General features: G+C 37.3%; 1 protein-coding gene across 1 annotated transcript in view; it reads left to right on the top strand.

Moving 5' to 3' along the window:
• trpm3 (transient receptor potential cation channel, subfamily M, member 3) overlaps nt 1-16,088 on the top strand; it is a 167,794-nt gene that overhangs the window by 127,126 nt on the left and 24,580 nt on the right. The window contains exons 13-18 of the mRNA XM_012971723.2: nt 4,052-4,192; nt 7,629-7,658; nt 12,235-12,524; nt 13,419-13,647; nt 14,314-14,481; nt 15,845-15,925. Of these exons, the coding sequence (XP_012827177.1) occupies nt 4,052-4,192; nt 7,629-7,658; nt 12,235-12,524; nt 13,419-13,647; nt 14,314-14,481; nt 15,845-15,925 (939 nt within the window). The remainder of the gene's footprint in view (nt 1-4,051; nt 4,193-7,628; nt 7,659-12,234; nt 12,525-13,418; nt 13,648-14,313; nt 14,482-15,844; nt 15,926-16,088) is intronic.

Here is a 16,088-nt window from a genome sequence, read left to right as displayed (position 1 = left end):
AAGTTGTGCAGTTTTACACCCCTTAGTTCTCCCTTAACACTTGTGTTGGGGTCATGGTAAATAAATGATGTAGTCTCATAGTGTGTAGTCTGTTAAATCAATCACCAGGATTCATATTGCAGCATTATGACTGATACTCCAAAAAGCAAGTCTCAAGCTGTCTAATGCCCAGGAAAATGATAAGTTTGATGGTCATCGAAGCTGTCATTAAAACACAGGAGGATTCCTTAACCCTAGGCAGTAACCACTGGCAATCAATTGCATTTTTTATTGTTCAGCTTGCAGACAGCTGTAGATTTGCTGCTGACTGTAAATATTCATATTAAAAGGTGCAATTTAATGAAGAATCAGCCTATACACATACACAGATAAACTATACTAAATCTTATCATTTAGAGATGTAGTGTACCTCAATGCCCAAAACAGAGAGAAGGGCTCTGTTAATCAATCAGAGCAATGCTGACTGTAAAATAAATAATTTTACTCATTGAAACGTATATAGTTCTGTACCATTTGAACAGATTAAGGGCATTTTTCAGATCTGGTCAAAATATATCTATTTTTGGATAAATCTCTTATTCCATATGCTGAAAACAACAGCCTAACAAATTCAGTTCATATGTAAGTGCTGAGATAACATTGCACATTGAACAACCTGTCTCTAAATATATACCACCATTACCAGCTAAACTTAAAAATAAATGCTTGTACATTTCTACATACAGTTTTGTACTTTAAAAAAGAGGATTGGACAACAGAGATAATCAATCCACAAACAAACCAGTAAAAAACAACCAACCAATATAAAGGGATTCTATTATTCCTTTTTCAGCTGCTGTCTCTCCAATTGCACTCTGTTAACTAGATTTACTGCATTGCACCTAAATCATTTAACCACAAAATAATAGGTGCCCTTTTTTGCTGCAAATAAAGACACTGCCATTTGAGATAGAAAATTACAGTCACCTCAATGATAAAGAACATTTCAGCCAAGCATTTGATTGACCTACAAAAGGCACATTTTTTTGCCAAACTAAGAAATATTCACCTGTTTATATTAGATAACAGTATGGCAAACATTGTGTTATCTATTAGCAAATATATGTTAAATAACTATCATTTTAGTCTGCCTTTGTGCCATTCCTCTACTACTGCATATTACATTTATTAATGGGGACATGGACAAATCCTGTATGTAAGCAATGCTCCAATAAAACCTTACATAATGATTGCACAAATTAGTATATTCCCTTCACTACATTTTGAGGAAATACCTTTGTAAAGATGTCTATGAAGATTTTCATTCATCCAGGTCATGGTATATCTAGTATTTATAAATTTAAAGCAACTGGACTTGTTTGGTAATCATTGAAGACGTTTCACTACTCATCCAAGCAGCTTCTTCAGTTCAACTGACTGGTATGGGAAGTCCACAGCATATATACTCTTCCACTAATCCAATCACAATGGCACTTTGTAACTCTTCAGAGAGGTGACATCTGAAACTCACAGAGGTGTGAATGCTCTTTGTAAAGAGACAAAAAACATTACTCCCTTTATCAATGTTGCACCTTCATCAGTCTTCGTGCTAGTGGTGGCTCACCCTTGAGACATGAAGCCAATACACAGAGTAGTGATGAGGCTGGTAACTGCCATAGCCTGGGTGCCATTAGGGTCTGGTCCCATTCCTCAGAACTCCAGAGAAGAGGTAGGCACTCACAGAAGTCCCATAGCTTGTCTCTATAAAGAACTGCAGGGACAGTGATACATGTCATGCTGTAAACACAATCATAGGACAATGAGCTCTAACCCTGAAATATGGTAAGAAAAATAAAAAAGGCCAAAAAATTTAATCATCTTGTAATTCCTTAAAATATTCTAAACATGTATATGTACCATGTGTTTTCTCGCCTCCAGGTTGTCTCCATTTCCCTAAAGAAATGAGACAGATCTATAATAAACTCTTTTACAACAGGTATGCTTATCACATATCTGAAACGACTTTCTTTTTAAAAAAAAGTGTGCGCCACTAAATCCCATATAACAAATGTATGTGTGTTTTTGTGCAAAACTGTGTAATTTGTCTGTAAGCTTCACCCTCTGTGAAGATCTATTCACAGACGTACAAGTGATTTTTGGTGTTGTGTTGTCTAAAACTGATAATAACACAAGCCAGTTTATAATAGCTCCACCAGAATTCTATGGCTTTACTGAAGACACAATGTGGAGAGGTAAGCATGCACAGAGCGTTATCCTCCAGAGGGCCAGTTTCCATTTGACTAAACAATGTGGCCAGAAATGACAGAAAATTGCAGCTGTGCCAACATCTACAGGGAGACAGTGCACTAGTTGAATCAGATTCTGGTATCAGTTGGCTTGCATCCATCTGCTAGGCAGTTTATAGTAAACAAATAAAGTATCCTGAAGAACATGTTTACACAAAAGAAGACAAGAAATCCTGTGTTTCTTTTGATAGAGAACTCAGTGCAGCTTTTCTGTGTGTGCCTGTGGCTGTATTTACACAGACCTTTTGATTTTTTTAAATCAAGCAGAAAAGGAAACCTCTACTGACTCTTCCTTCACTGGCTCACATTCCTCACATTCCTTCTGTATAACGGTGCTTGGGGAGATAACTGGAGAGCTGCTAAACAAAAAGCTAAATAAATAACCAAAACAAAATAAAAAATTGAAGATCAATTGCAAATTTTCTCAGAGTAGCAATGTCTACATTATACTTAAAATTAATTTAAAGGTGAACTTCCCCTTTAATGTAAATCGTTCTTTTCTATGGAATAATTATGTTACCAATGGCAGGTAATATGGTGTCATGGGCTTATATTTGTTACCATAGACGCATGAATCAGGTTTTATATTTGGGCCCGGTAATGTGGCATTAGTGCAATGATTTTTTAAAAGCAAATTTTTCCCATTGTTTACTGAAGCTTTTTTGATCATTGGGTTTTTTTTTGCTAAAGAGTGTAAGGTTCCACTGTGGTGGTGTAAACCTGGGCTGTCTAACTGGAGGCATCTGGACTAGATGTGTACCTCCATTAGATTTTTATGGCCCCAGATTGCTCAAGTACTCCACTGATCTCTCAACACTTTATTACAGTCCAGCACCTGAACATGTAGTATTGGAAATTATTAGCCCACTGTATGTTAATGGTGGAAACCATTATATTCATATATATCCAGTGCGTTTTAATAATCGCTTTTGAAAAAGCTAGTATAGGTATAGGACCCATTATCCAGAATGCTCGGGACCAAGGGTATTCCGGATAAGGGGTCTTTCCGTAATTTGGATCTCCATACCTTAAGTCTACTAAAAAATCAATAAAACATTGATTAAACCCAATAGGATTGTTTTGCATCCAATAAGGATTAATTATATATTAGTTGGAATCAATTACAAGTTGCTGTCTTATTTCTACATAGAAAAAGGAAATCAGTTTTAAAATTCTGAATTATTTGATTAAAATGGAGTCTATGGGAGATGGGCATTCCGTAATTCGGAGCTTTCTGGATAACGGGTTTCCGGATAAGGGGTCCGATACCTGTAAATAAATTATAGCAAAAGAACTTTTTTTATTAGGGACACTTAAAGAAAATTCTCACTCAGGAGAGACATTATTTTTACTTTTTTTCCAATGAAATAAAATGATCAAATAATAGTGAATAGTGGGGAAAACTACATTTTTCCTATGAAAAAACAGGGAAAAGGTTGCTAATTAGTTTCATATCTTGGTAAAGCTAACAGCGGAACTGTTAGCAGTTACATTTTTATCCACTGTTATGTTAAGCAATATTTGCACCTTCTTATTTAATCTACTGTATGTCTTCTTTCCAAGCGTGAATATCCAGGTTTCGGTTGGATCTATTTTAAGGTGAATTACCCAGCATAATATCAGTATTTGTTTCATTTGTTTCTATACATTTCTATTCATTCTAAAGTCAGTTTTGTACTTGTATGATTAGTTGTTTTATAGTTTGTATTTTGTAAAGCTGAGCAACATCGCCGCTTAATGTTAAATACAATTTGTTTCTTCCTTAGGGAAACCTCCCTCCAGATTACAGAATAAGCCTGATTGATATCGGACTTGTTATTGAATACCTGATGGGAGGAGCATACCGTTGCAACTATACCAGAAAAAGATTTCGCACTCTTTACCACAACTTGTTTGGGCCAAAAAGGGTGAGAGAAATATTTTTTTCAAAACCTTTTTAAATAGAAAGCCCTTTGTTACACACACACAGCTGACTACTCTTATATATTCAGTCTGCAATATTGAAGAATTCAGAAAGAAGAAAATTTCTTTTTAAGTGATATTCAAGAACTATACATGTACCCTGTTGTTATTACGGTATTTCTTTAATATGTTGCCTGCTTGATTTCCTGACGTGTAGGTGCATGGAATCAGTTACAAAACATTTCTACAATCCCACTAGGAGTGAATGTCTCCCTTATGCCTGTAGACCACAATAAAACTAGATAATAACACACACATGCAATGGCATTAACTGTCAAGAAATGAATAACTAGGATTGTATTACTTCCTACATACTATTTTGCTCAGATGCTGCAGATCAGTAGAGCACTAAACAATTCCATTACCTTTCTGTTTTTTAGGTAAATAAAAAATATATATGTGTTATACTATGGCTGCCATCTAGTGGCTGAACAATATGTAGCAATCTTTGAATAGCAATCTATTGCTAAAAAAAAATGCGCTTGGATTCTATCAGTTGGTTGCCAGTATAGGAATGGGCAAAGATAAATAAATCTACCCCTAGATAAACAATAATCCAGGATTGCCTGGACATCAAATTAGGATTTCCCATTGATAAAACCGGAGAAGTAGGTACTGTAAGGCTTGTACAAAGAGACAACAACATAGATATGCAAAAGTTGGGAAGAAAGGGCTAATTTAATAACAGCAGGGTTAATATTAGCAGAGAGGTAAAAGAACCAATAAGTCAATAAAACTTTTGTAGACAACCAGAGTCCCCAAATTCTAAAGCAAAAGGGCATGCCAGTATCGCAGGATTCCAATAAATCACAGGTCTGTCTAAGGGCTCCAACAATTTGACAGGCAGGGTAAATCAATAGAGTTTTCCATGAGAAGTAGCAAGCTTGCCCAGAAGGTGCTTGTGCCTTGTTTCCTGGTTTACAGGTTTTAGAAAACATCTGGCTTACTAGTGCAGGTATGTGATTCATTATCTGAAAACCCATTATCCAGAAACCTCTGAATTAGGCAAGCCCATCTCCCATAGACTCCATTTTAATCAAATATTTCAAATATAAAAAAAATATATATTTTTATATATATATATTTTTTTTTTTTATAAAAAAACAGTACTTTGTACATGATTTAAACCAAAATATAATTAATCCTTATTAGATCTAATTAAAAAAAAAATGTAAATCATTTTTAGGTTTTTTTTGCTGATAGAATAGCATCCCAACCTTTTAGTAGTTGCTGATATGATGGTACAGGCATCGATCATTTAACAGTTACTTCACATATTTTTTTTCCCTCAGATGTTATTCTCTTTATCCACCTGTAGTGTTCACAACACCCCAGTGGTAGTGCTCACTGCCTTGGTCAAACAATCCCCAGTACTAGGTGAAGCTCCCAGTGGTTCCACACTCCAAGGATATCTCTATCCATAAGCTTAACACCCCTATACTGGCCCCTATACTGCCAGGCTTTTTACTGCAGGGTATTAACCCTTCCTGGTCTCCTTGTTGGAGCCTCTGGCTGCTCTACTAACTACCTTGACCCTGCCTCTCACTTCTCGAGTGAGTTATTACAAATCCTCCTAACACTTACTACTCCTACTGAAACCTACCTCTATCTCAGGCCCTCCAGCACACCTCCTCCAGCAAATAAGTCCAAGTCCATATGGCTTCACCTTCTATAAACTTAGAAAATCTTGACACCCTCTGGCCAGTTACTGAACTGCTGCAGAAATACACCCATCTGGAAACTGAAAGAGCCTTTATTAATGTATTCTCTATAGAACATAGGATTCTCACCACAAGATGGCACATTTAAGATTCAACCACAACGAGCAAATGCAACTTGCATGGGCTAAGAAGATGAAGCCTGCCACTAGAAAATTAAATTACTTGAAGGCACAAACTGAAGCGCTTCCAAAGAGAATTTGATACGTTGAAGTGTCTGAGAAAGTACATTACATGATTTTACTATTTTCTAGGTTCTTGATAAGTGCCTCTAGGGTGGTCTCCATTCAGGTAGCAGTATGTGTATTCTGGCATGGATCCGTGCTGGCTCATTGTCCAAGTCAAGTTTGGAGAATACAAAATGAACCTTCACCCACACTCCCTCTGCTCTCCAATAACCATTCAACGCTCGGTGCACAGTGCTCGGAGGGATCTGCACCCTCCCCACAGATTCCGAATAGGTAGATAGCAACGGCACTCAGGAGCTTAATACGGGACTATGCCCTTCAAATACTTTATTGAGGAAAATGCATTTTCCGCAATAAAGTATTTTAAGGGCATAGTCCCATATAAGCTCCTGAGTGCCGTTGCTATCTACCTATTCCAAGTCAAGTTTGGACCCAGAGACAGAGCTGTCAAACTGGCTCCTTGAGGAAACTGGTTTCACTCACATGCTTTTGGGCCTCCTAGTTTCTGCAGGAGCACCTGCAAGTAATGATGAGCGAATCTGTCCCGTTTCGCAAGAAACGGCAAGCAAATTTGCAAAACAAATTTGCGAAAAATTTGTCGCACGCATCTTTTTTGGTCGCCCGCGTCTTTTTATTTTGTCGCCCGCACATTTTTCAAGTGTAAAGACATGCAGTAAAGTGTCAAATCCATGTAACATTTTTACTAGTGTACATTGTGACATGCAGTATTGATCTACAGCACTTGTCTGTAGCACAGCCTTTGCCCAAATTACCATTTACTAGCCAGCATGTTTTTACAAACTCAAGAGGATCTATTTACTTTAGAACAGAAACAGCTGTTAACATCTAAATGGCACAGCCATACAATAACCGGTTGTAAATTGGTGAGATTATTTTATATCTGGTGGGGTGGTAATGTGATCTCTGGCTTCTAGTAGTCCATCAAATGTTTACTTTAAAAGAGGTAATCAGTAAATACTAATTGATTGATGTGAGTTACTAAACCTTGAGTACTAACTATTGTAACGGTTACTAAATCCACATTACACAATATTCACTAAGTACTCAGGGAGCTTAGTGGGGGAACTCTGCTCTCCGCAGCCTTCTGCTTCTTTCTGAGGAGGTACTTCCCAACTCTGTATAATCTATGTACAGTAGTAAGTATACTCCCACAGCAAGAACACAATATAATGAATCACTTGCCTGTGCAATAATCCAATATTCAATCCCTTAAGAATTACAGGTTGAGGAATTTACGGTGCTGGCACCTTATTTTTCAGGTTACATGTTGCCAGACTTCGACACTGCATGTTAATTGTCTCTAACACACATTAACAATGTAATCACAGTGGTAATTATATGATTGTTTTGTTTTGGCTATATTTCTGCGGCAAATGATCAAAAAAGTTCAAAAAGCTCTTAAAATATTGTATATATATTTGTCAGGGCTAAATTCTTTTTTATTTTATTTCCAGCCAAAAGCCCTGAAACTACTAGGAATGGAGGTATGTAAGCTATACAGTAATCTGCTTTTCTGTTCTTTTGCTGCTGTTTTGTTTGTGTTTGCAATTTCTGCACTGTCCATGAAATGCTTTGATTATCTATTGTTGAAATTTTGATATGCTTCCAAAATCTGTGCCCTTCCAATAACACCAGAAACAAGCATTTTTATACATTTGTAAACATTCTTCTAAGAATCAAGTTGTCAGTTTAGTGTTTACTAGCAGCCCTTTTATGAAATGTTTGTTAAGTTAATGTTTAATGCTATAAAACACTGCTGACATTAGAGGGCACCCTCTACAGTAAGATAGATAGTATCATAGTCACTATGGTTTTGATACAGCCATGTGGGTCAAAGCTGGCAGCTTTACCGTTTGTTGAATAAAGCCTACAACAAAGCCTTCTGTGTGTGTGTGTGGGTCAAGACTTTACAAATATCAGTGCCTACAATGATGATAAATTCTTGCTGACTATAAAATTATGAAAGTAAATTTAATATTATTTAGTAAATGTGGTACCTTACATTCTGAACTACCCAATTACCCCATTACAACTCTTTGCAACTCCTGGCAGAGCACCTGTTATATGTGAGTCTTTTACTCAGGTGGGCCCTCACTGTACTGGTGGAGATAGGGTTAACCTAAATTTGAAACATAGAATTTTACTTAACTTGGGTGCCAGTGGTTGTTGAATTAAATTGATAACTCTTTATTGAACAGATGTTAATTTGTTGGTGCTTTTTTTAGATGGTACAATCATAAATCAAGCCAGTATACAAGCTTCAGAGGCTTGATCTCCTAAATGATAACTCTCAGAAGGACAGTTGTAGTGTTCACAACACCCAGAGGTAGAAGTGATTAGATGAAACAATCCCCAGCACTAAGTGAAGCTCACAGTAGCACATTACAACAGGAATCCATCTATTACTGAGCCTGACTGCTTAAGTCCCTATATGGACAGTACTGACACCACAGGGAACTTATCCTTAATGGCCTACTTGTTAGAGCATGTGGCTGCTCTACTAACTACCTGTTCCTGGTCACTACCTCCTCCAGCTAGTGGGGACCAAAAAGAGAGAACATGTTGTGCCTTCCTCTTTTATAAACTAAGGAATCAGGACTCAATCTGGGCAATTACTGAACTGCCAGGAAAAGACTTTACCCAGGTTAAAGGATACCCTCCTCTTACCAACTCTAAATCAGGCCCAACTCTAGCTGGCCAAAACTAGAAGACTATATGAAACAAAGGTTGGCAAACCTTCACCCCCCCCCCCCCTTATTTATTTATGCAGGTTATAACATACAGGATCTAGTAGAGATAAATCTAAAGTATTCTTGAAAACATTTCACCAGTCATGTAAGCTTCTTTAGTTCAACTCAGTGGTAGGGAATTCCCTGGCGGCATTTTAAACCCTTAAAGGATATATAAACCATGAAAACTAAATAATATTTAGAGCACTTGTCAAAGCACTTTTGCAATGTAAATTCTTTTTCATTTCTGAGATATTAGACATTTACTGCTAATATCATTTTTGCCAGCTATCTACAGTCAGGAAAAAACTAGCTATGAGAAAGGAAAAGGTATTGTGGTGTTCCACTGCTTAATACTTACTGAAGACACATCAGATTACTCTTTTAATTCAATTTTCTGACCAGAGAACCATTGCAATGCTTAAGCTGGCTGTGTTCAAGATTGGCATAAATGGCCTCCTTGATACCCCTTTCAAACCATCTGTCCATTTGCTCCAAAATATACACATTGCAGTCCTTAGAGGAGTGTCCCTTTTCCTTTAGAGGTAGATAGGATGCTTAGTCTTGTCCTCAGGAGTTAGCTTTCCTTTGTTGGGCCATTTGCTTTCTGAGTGGTTGTTTAGTCTCCTGAATTTCTCACTAGATTGTATAGCATATACCACATTACTTTTTATGTGCTTTGGTGTTGGGTCTTTTCAGTGGACCAGCTTCTGTCTCAGTGTTTTATTTGAAAAAAACAAAAAGGAGATGCTTGCTGAGAATTCTCCTATTTTTTCTGATATCCTTGCCACATATGGGTAACATAGTATGTCACCTACTATACACCTCCTCACTGTGTTTTGGTCCGGTGTTCCTGCTTGATATCCATGCTGTCGTGAAAAAGGCCCAGTCTTGGTGTCCGCATGCTGTCAAAGCTCCCTTCTGTATGTTGGCCTGGTGTTACTCTTTAACCTCAATGCTATTTGAAAAAGGCCCGGTCTGGGCATCCACAAGCTTTGAAACTCTTGCATTCCTTGTCTTTAGCCTTAACAGATTAAAGGAGAAGGAAAGGCTAGTAAAGAGTTAATCTCAAGCTTCAGGCATACCTTCAGTTGTCTCAATAGTGCCCTTAAGTCTCCCCAGATTTCTCCCGTTCAGAAGATCTGAAGCCAAACAGGAAGAAAAAAATGCTGAGCTGTGTAAAGAAAGTTCCCATAATGCCTCACTCCTGCACAGACATGCAGACCAAGTGAACATGCTCAGATAGTTAGACTATGAGTCAGTTTCCTGCTGATTGGCTCAGATCCACATTCTTAGCATTCTTGAGGGAGGGGAGAGCAGGAAAGAGCAGAGAACAGAGAGCTGCATGTCTCTGGCACAGGAATTACAGACACAACTAATCTTTTTTCAGAGAAGTCAGTGCAGCGTTTTTGTGAGTGCTTATGGCTGTATTTACAAAGACCTTTTTGATAAAGCTTACTTAGTTTTTACTTTTCCTTCTCCTTTAATGGAAAACTCACCAGCACTCCCTGGCCCTTTCCAAAGTATATTGCGCCCAGTGCACAGTGTCCACTGAGGGATCGGCACCCTTCAATCTTAACTGATATGCACATAAACACTGGCACAGCAAGGCGATTATAAGCAGGGTAAACGCAGTGCATTTATTAAGTGCAAGCCATGTAACATTTCGGGGCAAGCCCCTACGTCAGACCTCACAAAGCCTTAGCAAACAGCATTGAGGTCAAAGAGGAACACCAGACCAACACAAATAGGGGAGGTGGGTCAGAGGAGGAGGTGAGAGGAGGTCAACCCATATGTGACTGGAACATTGGAAAAAAAATTTTGAGCTCTACATTCCTGTGTTTTTCAAAACAAACACTGAATTTGTTCCATTCAAAAGACCCAATACCTAAATTCAGCTGTGGTTGAATGTTGGTGAATATATTAGCCTTAAGGGTTTAAAATGCCAGGATCAGATCTTCAAGGTTATATACAGATGGAGGGAGTAATTAAGCCTAGGGTCTTCACTAGGTACTCAAAAGTCTCAAGGAGCAGTCCCAAAACTTGTAAATCATGAAGAATGTTTTGGCTTAACGCAGAATAGAATTCTTTGACATTTTGCAGGGTTTGCCCATCTGTGAATTTCAGCTAAAAGGAGAGAAAGGAAGAAAAAGATTTATAAGCATTGATCAATGGCTTGTCACTGTAGAAGCTAAGAAAGAACACAATATTTAACACAGAGCATAATATAAAGCTCTGATCTAGAGACAGGGACATGGACTTCATAAAAGCTCTCAAAATCTTAGAGAAGCATAGAATAAGAAGGATCAAAAGTAAAGGCGACTCAAGGAATGTAATGAAATTTTTAGCCTTGACTGTTATTAAAATGAGCAAAACAATAAATTCCTATCCTGTGTTTAATTTCAAGGACATAACCACTTTATTTTTATGAAAAATGCCATGAGTAAAACACAAAAAAAAAGACAAAAAAATGAGGGCACAGAATGTAGACTGGGTTGATATATCTCTATAGGCTTAAATCAGAATTAGCATACTGTATGTGTGAGTTGTCGATTTTTAGAGCACCGAATGTTGGCAATATAAGTATAAGTGGATCATAAATCTTTGGTGAAAAATTCCAATAAAAACATGGACCAAGAAAATAACTGCAATAAATAACTGTTGTGCGAGAATACGAATGTGTAGTGATATTGTATTTTCCTCGCAGAGAGCAAGGCTTACAAGAGATACATTTATAGGAACATGGATCAAACTAAAGCAATCATACATAATAATGTCACTTGTATTGCCACAATTATGTACCAACAACAGGCCAAAAACAGAGTAAAAAAATGCAAGCAGCATGGGGCAGATTTACTCAATTTCAAACTGGAAAATTCTGAAGGATTCCCAGTAGTTTGTATTTGATCTGAGTTATAGGGGAACTGTCACCCAGGCATAAAAAGCTGTGTAATAAAGGTCCTTTTTCAAATTAAAACATCCATACCTGTTGTAAATATATTTAAAAAATCTCAGCTGTCATTCATATATAAATGTATCAATATAAACTTTAATCACAATTAGGTCAAAAGAGGTAGACAACTAGGGCTTATTTATCAAAACTGGGCAAATTTGCCCACAGGCAGTAACCCAGCAACCGACCAGCAGTTAGCTTTTTAGATTGGTTAGCTTTTTATTTGATCGGTTGCCATGCCCACTTGAACATTTTCCCAGTGTTGATAAATGATCACTTCAAATAGATATATCTCTTATATAGCCATTGCCAGTGGTGCAACCCTGTAAGGGAAGATGTTATTAAACAAGTTACAATGTGTTTGTTCTCCTGTGATAGGATGATATCCCAATACGAAGTGGAAGGAAGACTACAAAGAAAAGAGAGGAGGAAATTGATATTGATTTGGACGACCCTGAAATTAATCACTTCCCTTTTCCCTTCCATGAGCTAATGGTATGGGCAGTTCTAATGAAGCGCCAAAAGATGGCTTTGTTCTTCTGGCAGCATGGAGAGGAAGCTATGGCAAAGGCCCTAGTAGCCTGTAAACTTTGCAAAGCTATGGCACACGAAGCTTCTGAAAATGACATGGTCGATGACATTTCACAGGAGCTAAACCACAACTCCAGGTTGGTAATGAAGTTTGTGTGTGTAAGGGGCATCTTTCATATACTGATTATGTGTAAATAATTTATAATTGTGCCTTTTTATTAAAAAAAAAATTTTCAGTTGGTTTTGGAGCTGCATATATATCATGTATGGTTGCTTCCTTGACAAGTTTTTTTTCTTTTTGGGCAGCTGAACAGGCAGGCTGTATGATTCACTGAATCTGGCCTTCACTCAAAGCTAACTCATACATCCTGCCTGGTTTTGAAACTGTTCCGGGACCTCCAGGTTTCAGGGAAACACCCATGTGAAGTAAATATTTAAATAGCATGATGCTAAAAATGTCTATTTCTATTAAAATATATTTAATTTGATAAACATTGCTGCGGTAAAACATGCAATAAGTCCAATTAATTAGTATACTTTGTTCCTATTATTTCTATATATAGGTGTATGGTTAATATCTTACCATGAGTAATGGACCTCCTTAACAATTTTAACTGATCTAGACATTAGGTTATTGTAAGCAGTATAAATTAAGAAAAGTTGGAATACCCCCTTATGCTGTTTGAGTCTTGTCTTGGCACTTTATCAACTGACAGTTTTATGCTTTAGTTGCCTAGTTAGCTTGCACCATCTATGGTCAGTCATTTTCTTTAGGGTGCACTATTGGAATAGGATTATCATTCCGATAGTAATGGAAAGTGTCATTTAGCCCTATGGCAGCCATTGAAAGCATTCTTATTTAATGGACACTCTGCTTTCTAATTGATGGCAGGGCCCTTATTTATATAATAATTAGATGTTATTGATGTTATTGACTAGGAATTGTCAAATTGTACATACCTAAAAAGACTCAGGTTTGTATTCAACACCAATTGTGAATTCAATTAATAATCACAAGGGGTTTGTTTCAGGGAATTTGGGCAGCTGGCAGTTGAGTTACTGGACCAGTCATACAAGCAGGATGAACAGCTGGCAATGAAATTGCTGACCTATGAGCTTAAGAACTGGAGCAATGCCACATGCCTGCAGCTCGCAGTAGCAGCCAAGCATCGAGACTTCATTGCTCACACATGCAGCCAAATGCTTTTGACGGATATGTGGATGGGCAGACTCCGGATGCGAAAAAATTCTAGCCTTAAGGTTTGTGCTGATGCATGACCTCTGAGAACTATTGCTAATGTGGAGTCAGATACAATTATCAGTGGTAGTAATTGGTTCAGTGAAGGTTAACAAGAAATTATAGTTTAGTATGTCTCAGTACAGACTATGTTGGAACAGAAAAGTCAGTACAGCTGTGTTATTTTATTTTGCCTTGCTTAAGAAACCTTTGGGAAATATTTTTTTTTGTAACTCTTATAAATTAAGTGCAGCCAAGGGCCTCATGGGACAGATAGAAAATGCATTTGTTTCCACATGTAAGGGCTCATTTATTAACAAAGTACTATGGGAAAATATCTCCATGTATTTTACCCCTAATGCAGCATATTTACCCAGAATATCATTAGCAGACACCCACAATTAGCATGCCCTGCAACGTGTGTGTGAGTTACCAATTGGGGTGCAAAGTAGTATGACCAGTAGCATTGCCATTTTTTTCATTAGACAAATTGTGGCATCAGTAACAGCAATAGTCTCACAAGGTGCACTTCGATTACATGAGTAGCAACAATATGCTAAGGGAACAGTGGAAGTAACACTGTGGAAATAACACTGTGATAAAGTGCAATGTGTTGTATTTGTAGATTGTACTTATTATTGTCATTTAATAATTCATAGTCTCATCAATTTCTATTGATTTTTTTTTAGGTAATTCTGGGCATTCTACTTCCTCCCTCAATTCTCAGCTTGGAGTTCAAAAATAAAGATGAGATGCCATATATGTCCCAAGCTAATGAAATGGATTTACAAGAGAAGGAAGTGGAAGAACCAGACAAAACAGTAAAAGAAAAAGAAGAGGATGACATGGAACTTACGGTACATGTACACCGCCTTTAACTGCTCGTAGAGGGATATTTATTATGAGATTGCTGTTCAGAGGATGCAGTCAACAACAGTTTTACATGCAAAATAGGTTTTTATAACCGTTATAAAATCTGGTAAACTGAACACAATATTAGCAGCTAATTACTGAGGAGCAAGGTACTGACCAGACAGACTCCAGTCTTTTGGCCTTACTGAAGAATGACTGGACGTGTCTGACCACTGTAATCAGATCTCAGGGCATCAGTCTTTTCCTCCAACAACCACATACACAGACTGCTGCAGTCCACCCCATCAGTGGGAAGCTTAATAGAGTGAAGCTCCACAACCAATTAAATACTAAAGTTGCTTCTTGGCTCTTCATAAAAGTAGTTTCTGGAAGCATTAAGTGTTTTATTCTTAATGCTAGATGTCCCTAGCAGTATTGAAGATATAATTCTATAAATATAATTCTGTTCATAGCACCAACTAAATATTTCAGTTTTATGTACTGTTTGGTCACCTTTCCTTATTTGTTACATCCCATGAACACTCAACCATCCTGCTCAGTCCTTCACGTTTTTCCTTATCACTTTAAAGTTAAGTAGGTAATACGATTCACTTAAATTGTCTTGTACACATTTAATATTGACTCCATTGGTGTTTGTGTCTTTAATCATTCCCCTTCACACAGTGCATTGCAACTAGACCTAGAAATAAAGAAAAAGCTAAAAGTTAGTTTGCCTTTAAATAACTCAAAGATTTCTTATAACTTCTTATCACTTGAAGCAAAGGGCCAGATTTGATTCAGTGAGAAAACGTTATCTTGTGGTTTATCATGTGAAAACTTATAGATGAGATTCAATTTGAGGAGAAAAAACTTTTCTCCTAATTCAGTGACAGTTTTTCCCCATAGAGTTCAATAGAGTTTTCACATGATAGACGTGAGAAGTCTTTCTGGATTGAATCGTACTGTATCTCATATTGAATCGAGTTTACATGTGATAAAAAAAATTTTCACTGAATTGAATCTGGCGTAATGTGTTAAATCACCAGCACACTGCACTAAGCACAAATGTTCTAAGGACACCAATGGACTGACCTTTGCGATTGTGATATAAGACAAAAAGTCAACAATATGGAATGAATTGCCTTAGTAAGAGTTTCTATTGCCAAAACTGCAAAAAGGCATTCTTCTTGGTGCAGTATGCCTGGGCAGTTTTCTAGAAGGCACCAAAGCAGATGGTGCTTTGCTAAACAACTATTTACCTTTAATATCATATATGCTAGTGAGGAAACAGTTATATATATATTCAAAATGTGATATAACACAAACATAAGAAGGGATGGGCAGTTAAAACAACACTTTTTTATACAGGGAGTGGTGAGGGTGTGGAGTCGCCCACCAGAGGAAACTTTTCAAGACAGAATGGTGGACTTCAGGACAAAATTAGATGGTGTAAGTACTTGACCCAAGGTCATATACAAAGGGTGAGCAGGATGGGTATTTTTTTTTTCTTTTCACATTTCCTAAATGGATCCTGATTCTTTTGTGCTTTTCCATCCTTTTTGCATCTTTATTTGTTCTCCCATATCCAAGCACATGGTCAAAATTTCAAACA

The sequence above is a fragment of the Xenopus tropicalis genome, chromosome 1 (genome assembly GCF_000004195.4).
Source record: "Xenopus tropicalis strain Nigerian chromosome 1, UCB_Xtro_10.0, whole genome shotgun sequence".
In the NCBI taxonomy this organism is placed as follows: domain Eukaryota; kingdom Metazoa; phylum Chordata; class Amphibia; order Anura; family Pipidae; genus Xenopus; species Xenopus tropicalis.
This window is presented reverse-complemented; position numbering and strand designations above follow the sequence as displayed.